This window comes from Polistes fuscatus, unplaced genomic scaffold, assembly GCF_010416935.1.
Source record: "Polistes fuscatus isolate 324 unplaced genomic scaffold, CU_Pfus_HIC Scaffold1, whole genome shotgun sequence".
Classification (NCBI taxonomy): Eukaryota; Metazoa; Arthropoda; class Insecta; order Hymenoptera; family Vespidae; genus Polistes; species Polistes fuscatus.
Window position 1 is genome coordinate 9584196 of NW_025112997.1, and position 25807 is coordinate 9610002.

Consider the following 25807-nt stretch of genomic DNA (forward strand, 5'->3'; position numbering starts at 1 on the left):
TTCAAAGAAGTTAATTAAAAATAAAAAAATAGTAAATTTATATTTATCGAGTATTTTGTTATATGAAATATTTTTGAACGGCTTATTTAATGGTGAATAGTTAATAAAAAAATAAAGTAATAACAAGCCTAAAATTTAACTATAACTCAATAATTTTAGGAAGTTTATAAGAAATGTTGTAAGAGTTGAATTTTGTTGAATATTAAAATTACAAAATTACGTGATCTGTACTATGTTTAATTAATTTTTTGTCTTCAAGAGATCAATAAGTTTCTGTATAATTTGGACACCATTTGCAATTTATTTCCTCATACGCCGTTACTTAGCAATACACAACAAAGTATTGTACATACTGTACAGTATGGCAATCAAAAAATTCTCGACGAAAAACTCACTGTATAAGACAAGTAAATTAATAGAATAAACTTAACCTAACTTTTAGCATAAATCGATCAGAAAAGTTCCGATTAGAAATTTAAGAAAATACATTAGAACATAATGCGGATTGATAAATGAAGTAAAAAAAAAAGAAAGAAAGAACAGGATCTTGACGTACCTCACGGAATGTCAAACTTTAATGAGTGTCCACCGAATGAAGTAAAAAGTAGCAAAGCCTCGTACAAACAGACTGGGCGCATGGTCATTCTTCGTTGTAATTACCGAGAAGATAAGAAAGATAGTGGGTGCAAAAGATAGAGAAAGATAGAAAATGAGAGGTTGGTAAAAGGAGGGTTGGAAATGTTGGATAGTAGGAAGGCATCGGAGCTTGTAAGTGGCAAGACAAGAGGCACTCTTTTCCGAGAATAATGCTGCGACCCAGGGGACCTGCCTTTCAAGAAAAATGCTGATTGCTTCCCCTCCATTTCTCTTTTTCTAACTTACTATCCTCTTCCTTTTTCTTTCTTTTTTCCTATCAATCTTCGACTTTTCATAACGCATACATAAGTATATTTTTTTTCTGCTCATCCGCGTCTATATATATATTTAAAGGATATGAATAGTTACGTGCTTTTATTTTTTTTATGGTAAAGCCAGTATCTCATGGGAAATAGTACTTATTCTTTTTCGAGATAAATATCTCAATTCATTTGGAAGGGATGACTGACTATATTATCGACGTTAAAAATATTGCACAAATTTAAATATGTCGGTAATTATAAAAATGGATAAAATATAAAGCGAAAAATGTATACAAAATTTCTTTTATATTAATGATATCTACAATAGATTATAAAATTAATCATTCTTTTACTCAATCTAGTGTCATAATTATTGGCACATAAAATGTGAACTCAGTGCGCTGTGGGCACTGATAGTTCGAATCCTGGGTTCTACAATTTTGTTATTTTAATGTTAATAATAAAGAAATATAAATCTTTATTGACAATGAATTATTGAAATGTACAGGGACCAATGTTTATTGTTGTTTTCTGAGATAATATTTTAATTATCTTCAGTATTATAAGATAATTATCTTTAAATGTCTGTGTTAAATATTTTATATAAAAGATTAAATTCTTTTATTGTTGTTATATATATATATATATAACATTTAATTATATAGGAGTAAAATTATATTTTCTTTTTAATTTATTTATGTATTAATTATATTTTTATGCGTAACTTAACAATGGAGTCTTATTAATGCTCACTAAAATTATGTTAAGAGTTTTATCATAATATTAACAATTTGTAAAGTGCTTTATTCAGGTCACTGAGTTAACATTAAAAATTTGTAACAATATATTATAATATTTGAGATGATTTTAAATTTCCTAAAATATGTATATCAACATTTCTTGATCTTTTCTAGTACTACTTATGGCTTTTTTAGTGAAACACTATCATATGCTTTTTGTTAATTTTCAAATAATAGATGGGATTCTTGATCATACGTTAGTTTCTTTTTAATCACCTATACCAAACTAAATAAATAATCTACTGTTGATCATCTTACTTTAAAACTTGCTTGTTCTTTTGCCTTGCTATCTTTGTACTCGTTTTCTATTTTTGTTTTTATAATTTTTCCATATGCAATGTCTTGATAATTTTCGCATTTGTATCCGCCTCCTTTCTTATATATCATTGTTAAGTAATTTACTTTCCATTCTTCCGTCATTTCATATGAATTTATGTATGTTTGGAATAGTTTTGTTAGGTGTTTGTACAGTTTGTTGCTATCATATTTTATCAGTTCTCAGAGAAAGAGAATGATTGTGTAAATTTTTAGTAGACATGTGCGCGAAGAATATCATGTCATTGTATATTGTGTGCATGTATCTGTAGGAGGAACCTATATTTGTATTGTATGTATGTGAGATGTAAGAAAGAGTAAATGTGAATTATATGTGAGTGTGTGTGTGTCTATAAGAGAGAGAGAGAGAAAGAGGGTGAATCGTGACTACCATTAACGCTAGCCTTTTCATCGAAGCGAGCGTGAAAATTAGGTGGCTTAAAAGCATCAGGTAACTGAGTTATTACGTATAAAGAGAAGTAGCGAGGGTGTGAAGTGCAGAAACGGAGGAGTACCGGCAACAGCTCATCGGAGTAACACAGGAAGTGCCGTTAAAAGCTCGTAATTGATACGGTTAATTGTATTTCGTTAAATGAATGGGAATTATGTGACTCCCAATCGTGAAAAGGTTATTACATATTATATCAAAGAATAATTATCAAAGTTCATCGTTCTACTTTTCATTGTTCATTCTAATATCTAGAAGTAACAAGAATCATCGTTCATTTTATTTCAATTATTTAATAAGTAATTCCACGCTTTTTATTCTTTTTTTTTTATTTTTTATTTTCTGCTAATTTGAGGATAAAAATCTTGGATTGTAAATCGTTACGAAATGTTGGGGTTCTTATAAAAAATAAAAATAATAAGAGAACGATTGTGATAAAATCGTCACGAAACTTGATGATAAAAATCTTAGATTGTAAATTCTAACAAAATGTAGGGGGTACTTAAAGAAAGACGAGGGGGCTAAGGAGTGCGGAAAGAAAAAGAATTGTGATAAAATCGTCACGAACAGCATAAGTGGTAGAGAATCGGTTCGCTAGTGGTTACGAATATACGCTCGAACGAGCACATCTTTCTCACTTTAGTATTAGATATATATCGAAAAAAAGAAATATGATCATCGTTAGGCGAATAAGGTTTCACGTTTATGAGAAGTGGTCGATTTAAAATATGCAATTTAAAAATAATGATAATGATAATACAAATATTACACATATTACATTCTTATATACAAACGATTTTTCAATGCAATAAAAAAATGATTATTATTATTACACTTATCAATTTCTTGTATTTACGAAAAATCTTCAAAACATATACAATAAATAAAAATAAACAATATTAAAATAATACAAATATTACAAATATTACATTCTTATATACACGACATTAAAAAAAAAGAAACATACAATAACACAAAAATATAATTACTAAGCATTTGAAATTATTGCGTTTAACAAACTGTTTAAAAACATATATATACTAATAAAAAAAAAAATACAAAAAGCCGTCGAGGAACGCCTGGTAGATATGAAACATCGAAACCATTTTGTACAAAAAATATGCTTGAAAGGATTATTTATTAAAGGAAATAAATATGGCATAATCAAAAACACAATATTCAGATTTAAAAAAAAAATTATTCTCTATTTAAGAAATATATATTCATTTAATACAAAAATCAAAAATTAAAAATTAAGAAATTATTATTATTATTTTATTATTTACTCTAAAAATATAAAAATATCAATGAAAACTAAAATAGATATTAATATATTCTGATATTGTCAGATTAATAAAAATAGTAAAAATATTACATAACATTAATGGTTTGTCTTGTGTTTAACTGATCTTGGTTATGTTCAATTTCAATAAAAAAAAAAATATAATTAACTTACTCTTGACTTGAATCACTTGATTGTGCGTCATAGTGTGATTAAGATTTCTTTGCAAGAGGCTGCTCACTGTCATTTTCTAAATTATCACTATCACACATATCTTACTGATACAATTATTACTTTTTAGTAAAACACAGGCAACGTGTTCCGTAGATTTTCAAAATTTTAATGATTTCATATTTTGAAATCATGAAAATTGGAGAAAATAAATACAAATATCTTATAAAGACGAGAAAGAAAAGGAAGAAAAACTGAAGGGAATGAAAGATCCCAACGGAAGACCAAGAGGAAATTTAATTAAAAGCGCGTTCGAGCTGAGATCGAAATGTTCAAGCCGGCAAACGTCGCGAAGTGTTAATACAATACAGCCAATTTGCGGCTTCGTTCTTACTACGAACGAAGATGCTGGGCTGTTTCCTCCTCGAGTGTTTGGCTCGATGAGCAATCGAATTTAACGTGTCGTCTATACGATTTCTCTTTACTTTTCGAAAATTGACAAATTTCGATTTCTTACGTCTGATTTTTCCTTATATTAGATCAAAACCATAAAATTAGAAAAAAGAAAAAGAAAATTGTTAGATTTCGAATCCTCCATTTTGAAATATTAATTAAAAACAAGATATTTGATTGGTTAAAAAATAATTAGGATCTTAATTATTATTAATTTGATAGAAATTTTTTAGTTATCTCATTTTTAATCATGGTTGTGTAATAAAACCAATATAAGAAATGAAGGTAGCATTGATTTTCTTTAATATTGTTGTTTTTATTGTTTAGTATTGTCGTATTTAAGTTTTAAAAATTAATCTTCGATAAGGTTTCTTCTTGAAATATTAAATCGGTGACAAAATGATTAGGATTCTTCATTATTTTTAATTTAGTACTGGTAAAAGGATGAAATTTGTAATACTGTTGTTTTTATTGTTTGGTATTGTCAAATTATATTCCTTAAATTAGTTATGGACATCATTGTTTTTTGATATATTAAGTTGATGTACAAATAATTGGGGTTATTATTATTTCATATATCGCATTAATTTTTCCAATTACTTTGTATTTAATTATTGTCATGTAATACTTCACTGTAATGGATTTGTAGTACTAATTTATACTTATATTATTATTGAATTTAATTCTTTAAATTAACTATGACGTTCACAAAAAAAATATATACAGAAAATGCATTTGATTTTATCGCATAACATTAAAAACGAAACGTAAAACAATAAAAACCTCTTGAAATAGAAATCCTATAATTGATCTAAAGATAATTAACTGGCATACAGTTCATCATTGATAACAAAAATTTCATAATAGAAACAAAAGATTTGAAAATGATTGTGACGTCTTGTAAATATTGACAATAATAATTTAAACATTATTATAAATCGAATTCATGTAAAACAATAAGAGTGGTTACAGAAGAGTCCATTGTTGAAATCACTGAGTAGTTACTCGACATTAAAATAATATACACCAGTTTAATTCGATACTTAAAAATTGTAATTATATACGTGTTAATTGTATAAAAATAATTTATTATATATGATTTATATTTTTTGTAGATCAGGTAAAGGATAGAAAGAGAAGAGAATGGGAGGCGCAGAATGGAGTGGTTGGTTGCAGCGATGTCGAGAATCACGAAGACTTGTCCTCGTGATTGTTGCCATTGCTTTACTGCTCGACAACATGCTTTTAACAACTGTCGGTGAGTATTTTATTTATTTTGAATAATATATCAATATTATTAAAATAATACAAATAGTACAAGTAAGAAATATTAATTTTCCGAAACAACAATTATGTTACGTCCTGTGGCGTAATAAAGAGTGTAGTCAATTTTTGGTCAAGCTGCGAAACCTTTACCTTTAGCCACTCCCTAGCTTTAGGGAGTGACCTAAAGAATTGTGAGTGTATTGGAGAGTGATGAGATTTTTATGTGAGATAACTAGAAGGGTAGAGGGTAGTTAAAGTAGGAATTTGATTGGAATTCTATTACAGTGAAGACGGATGATTAAGAATGAAAGTAAGATCCTTACCTTTTCTCTCTTGTTCAAAACACCAATTGAAAAAACACACTCACATGATGTGATAATGCGATTAATATATGTGGATTATTGTTTGAGGAGATAGTTATTACTCGAGTGTCCCTCTGGCCGAAGATCTTTTGCAAAGAAAAACATTTATTTGTGGGATTGTCAAAAAAAAGAAGAAATTTCTACCACCACAGGTGAAACAAAAACAAAAACAGGATGATGTTATGATTTTAAAAAATCATAGCAGCGTCAAATTTCGTAAGTGGACCGACAAAAAACCTGTTTGTATGTTAACCACTTGCGATAATCACACATGTGCAATTGTTCAAGGGAAAAAAATAAACTGAAACCTGATGCTGTTTTTTTTTTTATACTAACGCAAAAAAGGGTGTTGATTTGTCCGACCAACTGATTTCTTACTACAGTTATTTGCGGAAAACGGTTAAATAGAATCGAAAAGTTATAATGCAATTAATATGTGGGACATGCGTAATAAATGCGTGGTATATAAATCAAAGATAGGGTAACAAACACATTAACAGAGAACAAATTATTGATCAGCTTTTAACCAATGTTAACGACATTGAACAAATGGATATCGGAAAACCAATACTTTTAAATAAAGTTTCATATATTCTCGAATCGTATAAATAGCCTGCAAGAAAGTCAAGAAAAAAATTTACAGGATGTTACAAACGGTTATATAAAAAAAAAAATAAAGATTGTGTTGCGAAAAGGTTAACCACTTATTGTAATAGTTGTAAGAGCCAACTATGACTTTGCTTGAAATGATGTTTTAAAAAAATTCATAGAAAATATAAACAATAAGCTAGGTTCTTTCTCTTCTCTACTCATTTCTAAAATATTCAGAAAAAAAGGAACTCTGACTTTTTTATCAATAACTATACGTTAAATTTACATTACTTAAATTTTCAATCATATGGCAATTTTTTTTATTTAGTTTTTTCGCCACCCGATGGAACGTCCAAGCGTGAACCACCGGTGGTACACGTCGCCCAATGAGAGACTCGTGTGAGCCACCGATGGTACACACCGGTGTGAACATATTAATTTTCCAAAACAACAATAATTACAACAAAATTAATAAAATATAATTGTAAAATCAGGTGATAAATTTTAAAAATAAAATATACTACACATTTTTATACACAATAAGTATTGAAAAATAATTATATATAAATATTAATTAAATCTAAATTAATATCAAAATTGCATATAAAATAAAAAGAAGAAATACAGTAAATAATATATACTATATTATTATGATTATTATTATAAAATTTTAGATAAAGAATGAAATATTTTGTTCAGAACAATTCGGTATAAAATATTTTAATATTGGTTTACCATATATGGTATATATTATACTCCTATATTATTAATATAATTAAATAATAAAATTATTAATAAATGTGTCACAGGGAAGTTGGACTGGATATAAATTTAAAACGTTATATTTCGATCTTATTGAACGTTTCGTTCCTTCATCGGGACTTCTTCAGCAACTAAAATATATTACGACTTTTAAAAAGCATACATATTATCAAACATTTAATACATAGTTATTCAATATTACCTCGATCGTTAAAGTTTAGAGTCTCTTATATATTATTACAAAGACATACATATTCTTATATTTTTTTAAATAATAAAACTGTACTTATAGCATCTATAAATCGTTATATCATAAATCGTTAAATTTAAACACCTAATCAAAACAATACTGATTAAATCTGGACTAGTGTCTAATAGTCTAGGTATCCTCACTATTATAGTGCCCTCTATATTACTGCGTCCTATTGATGATAGTTCAACTTGAATATTTCGTTGTAAATGCTATTCAAATTATTTGTCTGTTCTATAATTAATTGTATTGTTATTCACTATGTGGTACATTTTGCTTACATTTCACAGGATATTTTGTAAATTAAGTTCGACTGATCTAACTTATCAACCTTGTCCTTTAATTTGATGTAAATAGAACTCACTTTTACTAAATTATAAAATACTAGTTTTATATTAGTATTTTTAAAGCATTTACTTAGTTTAGTTGATAATGGGTTAATAAATGGAAACTTGATAAATTTGTTATTCTGCTGATTATTCGGATTCTTCAAATGATTCTTGTTGATGTTATCTCGCATATAGTAGCAATGCTAAGAACCACATTTTATGCCCTTATTAATATTTAATATAATCAAATAATGTTTTGCAAACTATGTTAATAGTTGACAATGACAAATCATTTTTTTCCTTTCTTTTTTTTTCCAATATCAAACTACGCTTCCTTTTTAGTCCTTTGTCACGGAGACGTTAAAAAATCGTTCGGCATTTACATTGGCCAACTAATTGACTTGCAGTAGTAGCAGCAGGAATCTTTACTTTGTCTAGAAAGGTTCGTTTCTTTTTAAATCTCATCGGCTCCGACGATTCCTTTTATCTCTTATCAAAGTACCACGAGAATGTAATCGGTTGTAAAAAGGTACACACTAAAAGAATTCACGCAGCTCGTTAAAACTTCTTCTACGAGGCTTGACGGAACGCACATTCGGATAGGGAATGAAAGACAGTTTTATATTTTTTTTTCTTTTTCTGTTTTCTTTTTTTCGAAATAAAATACAGTAAGACCTTGTGATTAACCAACATGAACGAGGAGACAAACGTCACGAATAAATCGAAGTTCAACGGATACTCAAGACTAGAGTGGAATTTCTTTCAAACGTATTTTCTTTTTTAAGACAAAATAACATTTTCTACTGTGATTCCTTTTTTTATAGTAACATAAATACGTATACATGTGCACAGATTATATTGGATACGTATTATAAAATAATATCTATATGTGCTTTCTTTTCTTTTATTTATATGAATTTCGTTATTATTTTTATTATAATTTTTGTATCAATTACTAAATATTTATAATAATAGTATTATCTTATTATACATAACAATATTAAAATATCTTATACCTGATGAGGATTTAATAACTATTATCATCTCAAATATTTCCGTTATATTTGATTTTATATAAAAACAAAAATGTTCAATATCATTTTGTATTAATTAATTCTTTATTAAAATTTTAACTTAACCCTCCGTCGGTATGGTGTATTATACTAACGTCACAGGATGAGTTTTTTCAATGTTATTGTTATTTTAAAGTACTTTGAAAAAATTTATTAATGTTCTTTAGGGTTTTAAAAATATTATCTAATATTTTATATATATTGTGTTATTTATAACTTTAATTTAAGAATAAAAATATTTATTCAAACATGACAATATCCACATTATCGACGGAGGGTTAAAATAAAACATCAACATACCATCTTAAAAATAAACAATTAAATTGATTGCCATTTGAACAATTATATTTTTTACAACTTGTACTTTCGAAAAAAAAATATGAAAAATATTATAACAAGTTGTTATTATTATCAAAAAAGAATTCCTTTATTCCAATTCGACGATCATTAGGAATAAAATAGAAGAAATTAATAGGAATGCTCTTTTTCTTGAAGAATAAATCCTCGCGAATAAAAAGAAGAGAAAAAAGATAGGAGATAGAGAGGAGAGGGGGAGGAAAATTGGAAATCGTATCACGGGGACATAAGTCGAAGGTAATATCGGCTCGGGGAATCAGAATTCTCAGTAAAAACCTGAAAGTAGACGGGTCTAAAGATCTTGACGAGATTAGGCTCTGATCCTCGAGACGGAAAACAATATCCCAAGGGGCGAGAGGGTGGAGGGTTAATCTAAGCAACTGCATTTCTTTTTATTTTATTCTAAAAAAATTTCATTACCTAATTACGTATTAGGAATTACGTTAGCGTTACAATGTAATCATTAATATCTAAAACTACCACAACCAATAAAAGTTACTTGCTAAAGTTAAGTTATTTTTTATTTACTTTTTGTTTTATTTTTTTTTAAGATAATACTAAAAAACAACAAAACAAAATAAAATTCACGAAAACACACAGACAGTACATGCACATAACCGTGATGAATTTTTCATTCAATACATTAAAAATATTGTTGAATTATCTACAACTATGATCAAAGTTATAAACGGTAGAAAAAATCTAATCCTTGATCCAAGGTAAAAGTGGTCACGCAATTTTCCGCCTTTTAACTTTCGCACTTGTACGAAACCTCGACCATTTCCCTTTTGACGCTCATGTATAATTCAAAGAGTACTTCATTCTGTGTGCCGTATCGAAGAACGTCAGAAACGTATGGTTGTGCTCGTAGGGGTGAATAAGCAGGAGGAATAAGGGTGGGGGTCGTGTATTATACCACCAATCCGAATAAGTGCTCATGCATTTATGTAGTGCCATGAGAATCTTGTAATGGTAAAAAACCTTAACGTTTGTCGTGTAACAAACGTGAAACGTCACATCATAACTTTAAAAGGAATGATTTAAGTTTGATGACGTCAAATAATTTGAATTGTTGTTTTATAATCAACGAAATTTAAAAATCAATTTATTTGATATATAGGAATATTGGTCTCGATGATAGCAATCTGCACCTGTTGCTACACAATTCGTAAATAAAATTCCACTTGGTTGAACTAATAAATTGATCAAAAGATTATTATCGCAAATGATTGCACATGTTAACAAAAACGAACACTGGAAATTGAGACAAGAATTATGCATCCGTTTATTATTTTTGTAATTTTTGTTTTTATTAATTCATTTATTAATGTAAAAATAAGTAGTTTTAATTTTTGGACTTCGTTTGTGCACACACACACACACACACATATAGAGTAAATGAATTTGAATTTAGTTATATATATTTATTGTTACATGAATAAATAGAAGATAAATGAACCGTAATAATCAAGGCATGTGTGCATAATGTGCAAATAATTGCATGGCATTAATCTGTTCTTGTATTTAATTTACTTAGTTAAATACAAATTGATAAAATAACTCCCTTACGTAGATTAGTATTGTTTATTTATTCGTTGGAGTTAAAAAAAAAACGAGTTGGCTGGAGGTGCTGGGATTTGAACCCAGGACTTTCAGCATGCGAAGCAGACACTCTACCACTGAGTTACACCCCCAATGTATTAAATATTGTTTATTATAATTCTTATACACAAATTTGTTTTTATTTTATTTTCTTATAATTTATGATGTCTCATAATTAATTTTCCTTATACTCAACAAATGGAAATTATATTATTTTATTAGATATTTGGAGTAGGCTAATATTTTTTTTTTAGCAAGACTAGTTATTACTGAAGATTCATACTTCGAAATGAAAAATAAACTATTGTAATATTATTAATAAACAAATATGAATTTTTTATTGGTAAAGTGACTCTTGAGACTCCGTGTATAAAAAAAATGAAATAAAAATTTTACTAACAATGACGATATAATAAATAATTGATATCTGTGTATTGTGCACAGTTCCAATAATTCCGGAATTTCTCTACGATATAAAACATCCTAACTCAACCCTAAGTGAACATCTCGAAGGAAATCACAGAGCAGAGGTCATAACAACAACGACTACAATTGCAACAACGACTACAACTATGACTACTACAACTTCACCAATTACACCTCCAATATCAAGATGTTCTTGTCCTTGTAATAATACATCCAGTAACTCTCAATTGGAATTTCTTTCTGATACCACAATGTCTGCCGAATTGACAGGTAATTCATTAGAACTTGGAACCTGGGTATTTGTTGATTTAAAGATTAGGAATTCTTATGAGTGATCGTGTGAATTTAGATTCAACTACGATAAATGCGACAACGGCTGAATTTAAAGAAAAGGAACAAAGGCATAAAGAATTGTTAGAAGAAACCGTTGCTGTTGGGATGATGTTTGCATCTAAAGCATTTGTACAATTACTTGCTAATCCTGTTGTTGGACCACTTACTCACAGGTATTTGTATAACTATCATACAAGGTAGAGCTAAATATTTCTATTGTAAGTTATTAAAAAATTCCCTAGGATTGTAAAATAAGTCTACATTAGTAATTTTCAAATGAATGTTATAATACAATTAATGATTTGTTTGGAATTTTAGAATAGGCTACAGTATTCCTATGTTTACTGGATTCATTATTATGTTCATCTCTACATTGATATTTGCTTTTGGACGAAGTTATGGTATATTATTTTTGGCACGTGCACTTCAGGGTATTGGTTCCTCGTGTTCCAGTGTTTCAGGTAAAACAAATCAAAAAATGAATATATATTTTATTATTGAAGAGACTAGAATATGAATGTATGTTTTAAATTCAAATTTTTTTATTTTTCAAAAATAAAAAAGGTATGGGGATGTTGGCTGAGAGATATCAAGATGACAAAGAACGTGGTAATGCGATGGGTATAGCTCTTGGTGGATTAGCTCTTGGAGTATTAATTGGACCACCCTTTGGTGGAGTTATGTATGAATTTGTGGGAAAATCTGCACCATTTTTAGTACTCTCTGCATTGGCTCTTGGTGATGGACGTAAGTAAACTCATATTTGTGAAGATTAAAAAAAAAGACAAAAAATAAGAAAGTTAAATAAATAAATAAATTATTAAGTAAAGCTCATATAAATGACTTGATTTTTTTAGTGTTACAACTTTTGATGCTTCAACCATCTGTGGTATATACGGAAGCCGAACCGCCATCTTTGAAATCATTAGTTACTGATCCATATATTATTTTAGCTGCTGGTACGTATATGTACTAATTATATATAATTATATAATAATTAATTAAAAAATATAAATATTTATTTAATATAATTATAGAGAATTTATATAATTATTAATTTATATAATTACAATACATTACAGGTGCAATAACATTTGCAAATATGGGTATAGCTATGTTGGAACCAAGCTTACCTATTTGGATGATGGATACGATGGGTGCTAGTCGTTGGAAGCAAGGAGCAACATTTTTACCTGCGAGTATTAGTTATTTAATTGGAACTAATCTTTTTGGTCCTCTTGGTCACAGAATGGGCAGGTAAAGTAATCATTCATTCGAATCACGAAATCTGCAAACAAATTTGTGATTATTATAAATTAAACAATAAAAATATATCTTATTAATTTTGATATATAAATATAATTTTTATTTAATTTGAGTATAAATATATACAGTAAATAAAGATTATTCAATTAATTATATTAAAAGTCTTAACAAAAATAATTTTAAATTCGACATATACAACAGCCTGGATAGCTCAGTCGGTAGAGCATCAGACTTTTAATCTGAGGGTCCAGGGTTCGAGTCCCTGTTCGGGCGAATTTTTTTTTCTTTTTTTTTCGTAAAAAATTCTTTATTATTTAATATTTAATTTATATATATATTCACACATGTGCATTTTGTTATTCATAATTTTATTATTATAATTATAAAATCGCAAATTTATTTTACAGGTGGTTAGCATCACTAATCGGCCTCGTTGTAATTGGCCTCTGTTTAATGTGTGTAAGTAGACAATAAATTTATATATTTAATAATTAAAATATTATATAATTTTGTTCTGTAAAATTATTTTATAATAAATTAACGAAATTAAACGAAAATAAGAGAATTGTATGAACATGATTGAATATTTTTATATTTCGTTTGTAGATACCTCTAGCTACCAGTATCAATCATTTAATCATTCCTAATGCTGGATTAGGATTTGCAATTGGCATGGTAGACAGTTCAATGATGCCTGAATTAGGATACTTGGTAGATATTAGGCATTCTGCTGTTTATGGTAGTGTTTACGCTATTGGAGACGTGGCATTTTGTTTGGGCTTCGCTATAGGTAAGAATTAATAAATAAAATAATAAATAAATAAATAGTTGGTAATATATAAAAAATTAAAATAATTGATTCTACGATCTATTATTGAAAATCGGAGGTATTAAGTTTAGTATCAATTTTATTTTTAATATATATGTTACCGGAAAAGTGGGAAATCCGGCATTGTTAGCAATTCTTAGTCATTGCCTACAATACATGGCGTTTTTAGACAACGTAAGCAACAACAAAATTGTTATGGACTTATCGGGAAACAGACACACAACACACACTCCGCTCCCAATCCATACTGTTCGATTAAAAGTCGGGGTGAATAACAGTTGAGACGAAGTAGTACAAATAGTTTTTCTCATGCGGTGTGCTGCTCGGTTCGGCGTAATATGACACATACATAAAAGCGAGCATGGAGCGGGTTTTTGTGGGCGGATTTTTGAGACTGTGCCGCTATACTCTACCAGATAAGATAAAAATTCTTCTGTTTTCTTCGTTGCCTAAAAACGCCATGTATTGTGTGTAATGCCTAGGCCTAACAATGCCTGCATTCCCACTTTTCCGGTAACATATATATATACATATATGTATATATATATGGGTCATTCCATCATATAAAATCATTTTTACGGGGCTGCCCCCGCTGACTTTTTTCAAACCTCGTAAATATGTTCTCTACATTACAAAAAAAATTTCCTGAGAGTTTAATCCCTTTATGCAACTATTTTGTAGTTATGATTTTTTGAATTTTTGAAAAATTTTTTTTTAACTTTTTTATTAATTATTTCAACGTAGTAAACATTTTTATAAAAATTGGAAAAAGATAGCTTTTCGTAGGAAAAATTCTCAGCTTTTCAATGGAAATATTCATTTTTTATCAAATGCCACAAAAGACCTTTAAAATCCAATTAAAGGAGAAAAATCGATTTTTCTCACTGTATAGCGCATGTTACTTTAAACTTGATATTTTTTTCTGAAAGATGAGAGATTTTAGACAATTAAATAAAATGTTAACTCTTCGCATTTAAAAAACTTTTATTTTTGAACTTTTTTTGGATGTTGATACAGTTTTGATTCAAGCATATCCTATATTATCATTAATAGGCAAGAAAGTGTGCAATGTTTATGTGCCCTTCACCGTTTTTGCTTAAGAATATCGCACTTCTAATACATTTTTCTTTGTATAAATAATCTTCATTCGTAATAAAAGTAAAATCAACCTCCGTGAAATTCTTAGTAGCCCAGGTGTACAAATCTCGCAGTGTGAGTATATATTTTTTAGTATCCATTAGCAATGTAGCTCTAGCTGTAAGTCGTTTTACTGATCCTGCGAGCCCATCGCATGGTCCTTTGCCGTGGGCGGTGGCAAAAAGTTGCCATTCAGCGTTGATGTTAAAGTCAGCATTATGATAGCATAAATTAGTAACTGCTTTTTTGTTTTTAAATTGCTTTGGTGCACCATCTGAGAAATAAAAAATCTTCTCTATGACTAGAAATTTTTCTTTAAGATATGCAATTAATTGTTATTGAAATAAATAAATTAAAACCATGTAATGTTTTAGACAATCTGAAATTCCAACTAGGCTACAATATTTGATAGCATTATCTTTGTTATAGTAAACCATCATTGGAAATATAGTAGCCTGGTCATTATTCCAATAGAACGCTTGGGCTGCTTCCTGCACAACAAATGCATAATTTTCGGCAATATCGAAAACTACCGCAAACTCACCGTTTTCCAAATTCAGTTTTGTAACAGAAAAATAACTTTGTGTTTTTGCTATGAAATCATGTTTTAAAGATGCATATAATCAGTGACAAATACTTAAGCAATAATTAATTATGACTAAAAAAAATATATGCACATTGTGAAAGTAACAAACTTTGTGGGAGAAACTCTCAGCTTTCAGAAAAAAATATCAAATTTGAAGTAACATGCGCCATATAATGAGAAAAATCAATTTTTCCACTTTAATTTGATTTTAAAGAGTTTTCTGTTGCATTTGCAAAAAAAATGAATATCCCTATTGAAAAACTGAGAATTTTTCTGTCTTTTTCCAATTTTTATAAAAAAGTTTACTACGTTGAAATAATTAATAAAAAAGTTAAAAAAAAAATTTTCAAAAATTCAAAAAATCATAACTACAAAATAGTTGCATAAAGGGCTTAAACTCTCAGGAAATTTTTTTTGTAATGTAGAGAACATATTTACGAGGTTTGAAAAAAATCAGCGGGGTCGCCCCCTTCCGCATAAAAATGATTTTATTTGGTGGAATGATCCATATATGTAATAACATAATAGAAAAAAAATTTTATTCTATAAATATTAAAAAAAAAAACTTTGCATCGGCCGGGAATCGAACCCGGGCCGCCCGCGTGGCAGGCGAGCATTCTACCACTGAACCACCGATGCTTCGTGAATGTTGCGGCACAATGAACAAATAAATATTTTATTATTAGCAAAAAGTTATAGAAAATTAATTTTGCATTGGCTGGGAATCGAACCTTTTTTTTTATTTAAAAGTTTTTATTTGTTTCAAAGATACAATAGTTATAATACAATGGTACAAATAAAACTACTAACAAAAAACCAGAAAATTAGTTGAAAGTAAGCAGTACCATGACCCATTAGCGTGGGTGAACTCGCTCTATTGAACATAAATATTTATAAGAAATTATAATAAAAACTTATTGTTATTTTGCAGTGGGAAGCAAATTCGCCGAGAAATATTTACAATATGTAGATAGTGGGCTTACGAGTAAAAAGTTTAGAAAAAAACTCGCATACAATATTTATTAAAGCGGTGATTAAAGACTTAAGACTAAAGAAGGGTGTGTGTGTGTGTGTGTGTGTGTGTGTGTGTGTGTGTGTATTTACAAGGGGGACAAGAATGTGTTATAATTCTCATTAGAAAAGAAAAATATCAGAGCATTGTACAATTACAGTATAGGATAAATGGCACGTATTCACAATTACAAACGCTAGCAAAAAAAATAATCTTACAGTTAGCATAGAAATGAAAGCTTTGATAATACCAAACGTCCTAAAGGGGGGCATTAGATAAGTAGCTATTGTGAGCGACAAAGTCTGAAGCTTCTTCTTCTGATTTCATCGATAAATCTGACACAATCCTTTGTGTCTCTATACGGGATTGTCATGGAGTATTTCAAATTGCGAATAGGAATATCAACTGGATTCAAGGGGATAGATTTATTGGATTGATGTCTTGCTAGGTGATATAATATGGGTATGTTTAAATCATTTTGTAAATATCCCAATTAATCAAAGAACAGGTGCTTGCATGAGGTGGGATATAACTCGAGAGAGCATGACCAGAGAAGTTGTTGAGCGCATTCTGGTTGTGTGTGTATGTGTGTGTGAATTCAATTTAAATATTTGTTGTCGATTGACTTTAGTTGTGTGAAATAGTCGCGATTGATTTTTAATAAGTTGTCGATGCGGGGGATATTGGCTATATTATAGATTGTTTTGCTGCTGACAAATTCGTTAGAATCGTATTTTCGGAAAACATGGAGGCATACACGTAGACAGTGTCTTTCGAATTTGCACATTTTTTCTATTGTTGATGCACTCATTTTCCACCAAATTGGAGAGGCATATGTCAGAATTGATCTGATAAGAAGTAGATAGCAGATTACTTTAACTCTAAGATAGATGATTTTATTGAAGAATAATCTAGAGTTAGTTTTAAAGGCTAGCTTTGCTTTTTGCAGTTGATTAGTGATGTGAGGCGTTAGTCTTAATAGATAGTCCAGTGTCATTCCAAGATATTTAACATTTGGTTTGTTTTTGATTGGATGTTTGATGTTGCAATCGTGTATGTAAATTTGAAAATTTTTAATCTCACGTCTGATTTTCAGGCCTAAGAATCTCAGTGATTTATGGAAAAGAATTGTTTCTCTTATCCGGATTGATTTTCAAGTTCCATTGCTTGTATAAGCAGTTAATCTTATTAACAAGCATTTCTAAATTGGTTTGGACCGTAGCGGGGGATCTATGCTATATAGAATTATAAGGTCATCTGCAAAAGCTGCAGGATAAGAGTTATTATTTGAGCTTCTTCTTCTTCTTCTTTTTTATTAGGACTTTGTCCTGTTATAATAGCTTTTTTATTGCTATTTCTGGGATCTATTTTATTGTTTTTACCGAGGGTAGGTTGCTAGCCTCACCCTCGAACCCTCTCCTTTTGTCTGGGCTTGGGACCAGCTCTAGGTGTTAACTAGGCGGAGTCTTGGCGTCAACGGCACACCTATCCAAGTACTAACCGTGCCCAGCGCTGTTTGACTTTAGTGATCGAACGGGAACTAGTGCTTTCAGCGCGGCATGGCCGTTGACTAAACTGTTTGAGTTTAAAGGATAAATGTTCGGGATTGCGTAGGTGAATATATTGAACAATTCGGATGAATTGATTGTTCTTTGCATTAAACCTTCGATTATATTGAAGGTAACAGTGGAGTACGTGTTTCCGTTCCACGTTACGAACTTTCTATCTTTAGTCATGCTCCAGACTACTTGTATCAAGTCTTCAGGAAAATTGAGTTTATTGAGAGGAGTTCATTGAGCCAGACTGAGTCAAATGTTCGTTCCAGATCTATTAGGCATGTGCCTCTACGACTTCTCCATTATGGAAGTGGTGGTTTATGTCTGTAAGAATTTTGTGTATGGCATGCGAAGTAGAGTTTCTTTCAAAGCCGAACTGGTCATCAGGTATTACTTTATGAATTAAGGAGTGTTGTTTAAATATATTATTAATGACTGCCTCGAATGCTTTGCTAATTGCGGGAGTTAGGCTAATTGGGTGATAGCTAGCTATACTATCGGGTGGTTTATTTTTTTAAGAAGCGGTAGAATTTTGGATTTCTTCCATGCATCTGGGAAATGACGATTGTTGAAACAGTTATTAAAGATAATTGTGTAATCTCGTGTTATAGTGCTTGGTAGATACTTTAAGACTATAGCAGGGATGTTGTTGAGGCCGGATGAGGTTTTATTTGATAATATGGTGAAAATTTGGAGGACTTGAATAATGTTGTGAAAGTATATGGTATTTGTCTATTGTGATGGATTAAATGCTGGGTTAGTTTCACTGAACTGGGTTACCGTAATGTTTTGTTGTTCCTTATTTTGAAAATTGTTTGTGAGTTTCTATTTTTGCATCCACTATTCCTTTTAAGGCTGTGTTGTTATTTAAGTATCTGAGTGCTTTGATGGTTTCCGAAAAAGCTCCTATTGCATTAAGGATGTCTTGTGGATTTTGTATGAAGAATTTATTGCTATCTGTAGAGACCCCTCCGACTTATTGCAAAGGTTAAAAGGGTTATTATGAAGATAGCTTATCAGGGCGAAAGTCTAAAATACACATATATTTAATTGCACTTAAACTCACTTAACATAAGGCTTCACAATAACATAATCATAACCATAAGAAAACGTAAACATAAGACATAAAAAGACGTAATACATAAGACATAAGATGACATAAAAGGACTTAAGACATAAAACGTAATAATACTACCATAAGGCCTAATAAGACGTAATAAGGCCACCATAAGAACTAATAAGAACTAATAATCACTTAATAAGACTACTCTTTTCCTTTTTCCCTGTTTTTATATCCTATGCATCGGTCATACCTCCGATGGAGGGGAAAAGGAGACGCAGGGCAGTCCTAGTCCTCTTCCGATCCATCATTGGTCATCAACCGTCTTTCTTCCCAACATAAGTGACGCCTTAGAGTGGGAGCATGTCCCAAAGGTTCTCAGAATCTCCCAGTCTAAACTACCACGTGTTATTTGTTTAGAAACAAATGCCCGATCCTTTCTCTTAAGAGAACCTTAACCTACCTATACCTATCCTAAACTAATATTATTTCTTAAAATATTCCTTACATGTCTATGGGTTACTCAGGTATATTGCAGTTGAAACGATTTAATAGTTGAATGTTGTTAACATCTACGGAGATAGCGTCAATAGTTAGTGCCTTTTTGTCTGAAAAATATATTTATTTTTGGGAAGAAAGAATCAGTGACCCTATGGTTTATTGATTTGAATTGGGTACCCCAGTATTTTACATAGGATGATCTATACTCATGTTTTAGAATTTTATTGATTTTATGAATGAAGTATTTGAGGTGATGAGGAGTGTGTTGATTGCTGTATGGATTAAGTGTCCTGTAGGATCTGTTGAGAGCTGAGAAGAAATACAATTTGCATTTGTGCTGTTTTTTTATTTTGTAGGTAGCATAGTTTAGTACGTTATCTTGTGACCAGTGTTTAGAAACAGTTTTATTGATTGCTTTTAGGATAGCGTTATCTATTTCTTTTATACTTTGATTTATCTCGGTGTTAGAAAGGTTGACATTGTGTGGGACGGAAATATTGTAGCTATTTTTTAGATTTTTGGTAAAGACTAATTTGGTAAAAGACCATTTTGTTTTCTTATACATAAATCTGTGGTTGGATGAAGGATCTGAGTGGCATGCTTTTTCGTCAGGATTAATATTTATTAGGGGAGCTTTATGGTTGCTATTGTAGTTGCTGGTTGCTATTTTACCGTTATTTAGGTTAATAATTGAGAGTCTGTTGTCAGTGATACACAGATCCAGGAACGAATTCGCGCTAGGAAAGGTGGTCGTGTCGAGTGAGTGGACTTTTGCCCTGTACTGGATACTTGTTGTCCTCCCATCTTTTAAGAAGGTTTCCTTTTAATTTTGAGATACTGTCACCTTAATGGACGCTGCGAGCATTTAGATCGCCAGCTATGAGGTAGTAATTATTGGGATTATTGAGTTTTAATCCAGAGAAAAGTTGTTCTATTTTAGCAGCAAAGGCCTTGTTTTCCTTATTGTTGACGTAAAGTGCGACGAGAATAAGATTTGTATTATTAGTGGATTTTATTTTTATTATTGTGTATTCAATAATGGTGGTATCTCGGGATGTGGGAAAGAAATTTGTTTCGCATTTGATCTTGTTTTTAATAATGATGGCAGTGCCGCCTCCCCTAGATCCATTCGGTCTGTCTGATTTAATGACGTTAAAATCTTTAAATTGAATTTTATATTTTTTATCTAATTTTGTTTCGCTGACTAGTGTAATATCGAGATTATTGGTTTTGATGAAGTTGAAGAGATCAAGTCTTTTGCTAAGAGATATGAGAGAGTTAACATTGATTGCTCCAATTTTGATGGGATTGTTATTATTTTTAGATAATTAGGTAAGGGTGTGGTGTTAACGTTACTATTATTACTTATAATCATAGTCGGAATTGTGGCTGAGGAAGTCGAATATTTTGTCTATTCGCTTTGTGTTGTTATTAATAATGGTTTTTAATTGAGTCATTGTATTACTAATTGTTTTTTCTAGTTGTTATTCAATGCGTATGAGGAAGGTTTCGAAATTGAAGTTTGGTGTTGGTATTGTTAATCATGCGTTTTAGTGTACATTAAAGTTTTCGTAGTTATAATTTAACGTGTGTGTAGGGATATTTTTCCTTATCGTGATATTAGGCTTATTTATTGCGTTAAAGTTGATGGTGTTTGGATCGGTTGCGTTATATACGAATGTGTTTATTTTGTTGATGCGATTAGTTTTTTCTGTTTGGTTTGCAATGCGCTTACTTGTTTTTATATTTTTTGCGAATTTATAAAAAGGCCAACTTTTATATAAGGCTGGGGTCCTGTGTTTTTGCAGTTGACACAATATATGAGGCTTATATTGCTTGATTCCTTAGAAATTGTACAATTCCGTGATTCGTGGCTTTTACCGCATTTGACACAGCGGTATCCCAGCGAGCAGTTTGTGCTGGAGTCTCCAATGCGCTGGCATTTAGTGCACTGAAATAAATCTTTTTTTTTAGAAGTTCTCAACGCACTCTTTGGTATGCTAGCGTTTTTACCTTATGTTAATCAAATTTTTAGTTATACTATCGCTGCTTAATTGAACTACTAAAAATTCTTAACTATTTTTGTTTTTGTTAAATTTGATTTTTGTAATTTTATGAGTGTTTATGTTACGTATATTTAATTGAATTATTTCATCTTTAATATCATTATCGAAGAAATTGCCTACAATGTCTTTAAAAATAAGATTTTTAATCTTAATGCTTTTTCAGACATATACATACAAAATTCTACATTGTTAGATTTTAGTGTATTGATAACATTATTATAATTATTTAAAGAAGATGTATATATAATACATTTATTAGTGTCCGTTTGCATCAATGTGAAATCATTTTTGTTAAAACTAGAATTTTGTAGCATACCCACAAGCTGCTTAATTTTGTTTTTATGTACGAACATCGGTGATGGTCCATCGTTATCACTGTCATTGGTCGAGCCGATTCTAGCCGATGTGTTTTGGTTAGAAGAGTGACTCTCTTGAGTTAGTGTGAAAGGCAGATGACGCCTTTTTTGTTTCTGGAAGTTTCGATGTGTTGTCGGCATTGAACAGAGTGTAGCTTTGGCTAATGATCGTTGCTGTGTGGGGGCGCTGTTGACGGCTTGAGATAGCGATGTAGGGTCCATGGCAACAATGGCCATGTTGAAGTAGGAAAAGTGGGATCAGCAATATTTTTCAAATAAATATCTTGGTTTGGAACCGCTAGATCTTATAATTGAGAGAAGCGATTCTTAGTTAGGAATGAATGCTCATGGTTTACAAGAGCTCAAGACGGTTTGGTATGTCACTTAGGCTCGTTCCATTCAGAGGAGAGCTGATACTCACTTTGTTCCGCTATACGCTTAGAAGTCGATTTAGTGATGCTCGATGACGATTTTTCAGAGAGTCTCTTCTTTGCATTTGCGTGGTTTGGAGTAACGTTTGAGTTCGACGATGAACAAATTCTATACAAGCTTGTCTATAAAATTTATCGAGAGATCTCGAATTCGGCATCTTTCTCAGCACTTGCTGAAAATTTACTGTGAGGCGCTGCTCATCTGGTGATGTAGGCGTGGATGATCTTGATAACGAGAAATTCTTTGAAATTTATTAATATCGTTGGCTTATGCGGGGCCATCATTGTTGCCATTATTCATCGCACTCAATAAGTCTGGAAGATCTGTAGTTTCCATATTTTCCATGTCATGTAGCGATGAGTTCATACAAGCCATCGGCGAAAGGAATGAAAGAGCGCGGAAAACAAAAGCTCGCACTCTCTCCGAGCCTCGACTTTCTTTACAGGAATAACAAAAACAACATTCGGATATGATGAAATAGAATGAGCACAGATACATCAGTAAACTAATCAGCCTTTGGCTGCGGTTATCAGTAACGGGCGAAATAATCACGAGTAGCGGATACACCGTGCGACTCGATTTTGAAGTTATCCTGGTAGCGCGCGAATTTCGGTACGTTACCTCTCGCAAAAAGCGCTCGGTCACAACTCGCGGGAAATCGAACCTTCTTTTTTTTTTTTTAAAAAGATTTTTATTTGTTTCAGCAATATACAATATCCTATGGTGAATGGTACAAATAAAACTACTAACAAAAACCATAGTATTTACTTATGAAAATATACAAAAGCATGGCCCATTATAATGGGTGATCTCGCTATTGCTCAAGAGCGTATGTTAGACAGATTATAAGAGGATTAGCAGCGTTTAGGAGTAGGAGGCAAATCCGCCGAGTGTTACATACAAAATAGTGTTAACAAACTACGAGAAAAAAGCTTATAGAAAAACTCGTATACAATAATTGTTGGGGAAACTTAATGCTAAGGGTGGGGGGTTTATTTACAATGGAAGGCAGTAGTATATTATACATTCATTATCATATTAGTTTCTATCGCAGTTTTTTAGTTACAATGTACATAAATAACTCAGTACTATGATTACGATCAAGTTATGAGGATTTATCAATATTAATGTGATGAACAACATATCAAATTAGGGTTTTGGGGAGGACGAACCACACATTTATGAGGCAGAAAACAATTATGGATTTTATTAGTGGACTTGGCTATGTTTTCTTCTTCTGATTTCATCTATAAATCTGTCACTTTGGAGAGCCACCAGTATCTTCTAAAGTTCAGTCTGTGGAATTCATTAACATCTCTATCAGGGATAGTTGTGGAGTATTTCAAATTGCATCTTGGGATATCAGTCGGGTTCCAAAAAATGGTTTTGTTTGATTGGTTTCTGGATACGTGGTAAATTATTGGGATGTTCAAGTCATTTTGGAGATATCCTAGTTTGTCAAAGTACATGAACGCATGAGGGGGAATCTATCCTGTAAGGGCTTGGTTACTATAGTCGTTGAGTCCTGTTTAGTTGAATTCTTTATTCTTTTAGTAATCGCGGTAGTTGCTGTTGACAAGTTCATCGGAGTCATTTTTCCTGAATACATGAAGGCATACTCTCAAGCAGAGTCTTTCAAATTTACGCATTTTTTCCATTGTCGAAGCACTCGTGTTCCACCAGATTGGGGAGGCGTAAGTCAGGATTGGTCTGATGAGGAGTAAGTAGCAAATTACTTTGGCTCTGGGGTAGATGGATTTATTGAAGAAAATTCTGGCGTTAGCTTTGAAGGTTAGTTTTGCTTTTTGGAGTTGGGTGATAATGTGGGGCATTAGTCTTAGTAAATAGTTGAATGTTATTCCGAGGTATTTTACGCTTTTTTTGTTCTTGATTGGATATATGTTGTTTTCATCATGTATGGAGATTTGAAAATTTTTAATTTCATGTCTGATTTTTTGGCCTAGGAATCTCAGGGGTTTATGGAAAAGGATTATTTCGCTCTTATCTGGATTAATTTTCAAACCCCATTGCTAGTATAAATGGTTAACCTTATTTACAAGCATTTCAAGATTGGATTGTACTGTGGCTGGGGATTTATTGCCATATAGGATTATGAGGTCATCTGTAAAAGCTGACGAGTAAGAATTGTTGTTTGTGTTTAGGAGCTGGAGGTTCGGGACTGCGTATGTGAATAAGTTAAAAAGTTCATGCGAATTGACTGTTTCTTGCATTAGGCTTTCAATTATGTCAAAGGTAACTGAAGAGTATGTGTTTCCAATCCATGTTACAAACTTTCTATCTTTTGTCATATTCCAGATTTTGTGTATCAGGTCCACAGGGAAGTTCAATTTGTTGAGGATATATAGAAGGCCATTGCACCAGACCGAGTCGAATGCTCTTTCCAGGTCTATTAGACAAGCGCCTACGACTTCTCCATTATGGAGATGGTGGTTTTTATCTGTTAGAATTTTGAGTATTGCATGTGATGTGGAAAGGTTTTTTTTTGAAGCCAAATTGGTTGTCGGGTATTAATTTGTGAGTTGAGGATTAGTGTTTGAGTATGTTGTTTATGACTGCTTCGAAAGCTTTGCTACTAGCTGGTGTTAAGCTGATGGGCCGGTAACTGGTTACGTCATCGGGGGGTTTGTTTTTTTTAAGGAGCGGGAGAATTTTTTATTTTTTCCATTCTTCTGGATAGTAACGTTTGTTGAGGCAGTTATTGAAGATGATTGTATAGTCTGTCGTTATGTTGCTAGGTAGGTGTTTCAGGACTATTGGGGGGATGATGTCGAGGCCGGATGAGTTTTTGTTGAGAAGTGCAACGAAGATTTTGTGGACTTGAATTTCGTTGTGGAAATATACAGTGGTTGTTTGATGGGTTGGGCTAAATTCTGGATTGTTTTCACTGAATTGTGTTACTGGGATGTTTTGTTGTTCCTTATTTCAAAACGAGTTTGTGAGGGTCTCAATTTTTGTATCAACGATTCTTTTCAGCGGGATGTTATTATTCAGATATTTGGGCGCGTTGATGGTTTCCAAGAATGCTCCTATAACGTTAATTATGTCTTGTGGTTTTTGCAAGAGGTATTTGTTGTTGATTAAGGGTAGATCCGGTATGGTACAATCAGCACGGTGTAATAGGTGTGCGTTGTTGACATCTATGGAGATGGTATCTATTTCTAGTGGCTTTTTCGGTCTGAAGAATCTATTTATTTTAAGGAAGAAGGAATCAGCTGTCTTGTGGTTAATTGACTTGAATTGGGAGTCCCAGTATTTAACGTAAGCTG

At 31.2% G+C, this 25807-nt stretch overlaps 1 protein-coding gene and 3 non-coding genes across 4 annotated transcripts in view; 2 read left to right on the forward strand and 2 right to left on the reverse strand.

Moving 5' to 3' along the window:
• The window catches only part of LOC122517971 (synaptic vesicular amine transporter), a 37198-nt gene that overhangs the window by 7757 nt on the left and 3634 nt on the right, over nt 1–25807 (forward strand). The window contains exons 2-10 of the mRNA XM_043636609.1: nt 5484–5626; nt 11405–11656; nt 11736–11892; nt 12038–12180; nt 12284–12466; nt 12577–12678; nt 12802–12976; nt 13393–13444; nt 13592–13775. Of these exons, the coding sequence (XP_043492544.1) occupies nt 5512–5626; nt 11405–11656; nt 11736–11892; nt 12038–12180; nt 12284–12466; nt 12577–12678; nt 12802–12976; nt 13393–13444; nt 13592–13775 (1363 nt within the window). The 5' untranslated portion in view covers nt 5484–5511. The remainder of the gene's footprint in view (nt 1–5483; nt 5627–11404; nt 11657–11735; nt 11893–12037; nt 12181–12283; nt 12467–12576; nt 12679–12801; nt 12977–13392; nt 13445–13591; nt 13776–25807) is intronic.
• Trnaa-cgc lies at nt 10981–11052 on the reverse strand. Its single transcript has one exon. It is a non-coding gene; the product is annotated as a tRNA-Ala (tRNA).
• Trnak-uuu lies at nt 13186–13258 on the forward strand. Its single transcript has one exon. It is a non-coding gene; the product is annotated as a tRNA-Lys (tRNA).
• Nucleotides 16106–16176, reverse strand: Trnag-gcc. The gene has a single exon. It is a non-coding gene; the product is annotated as a tRNA-Gly (tRNA).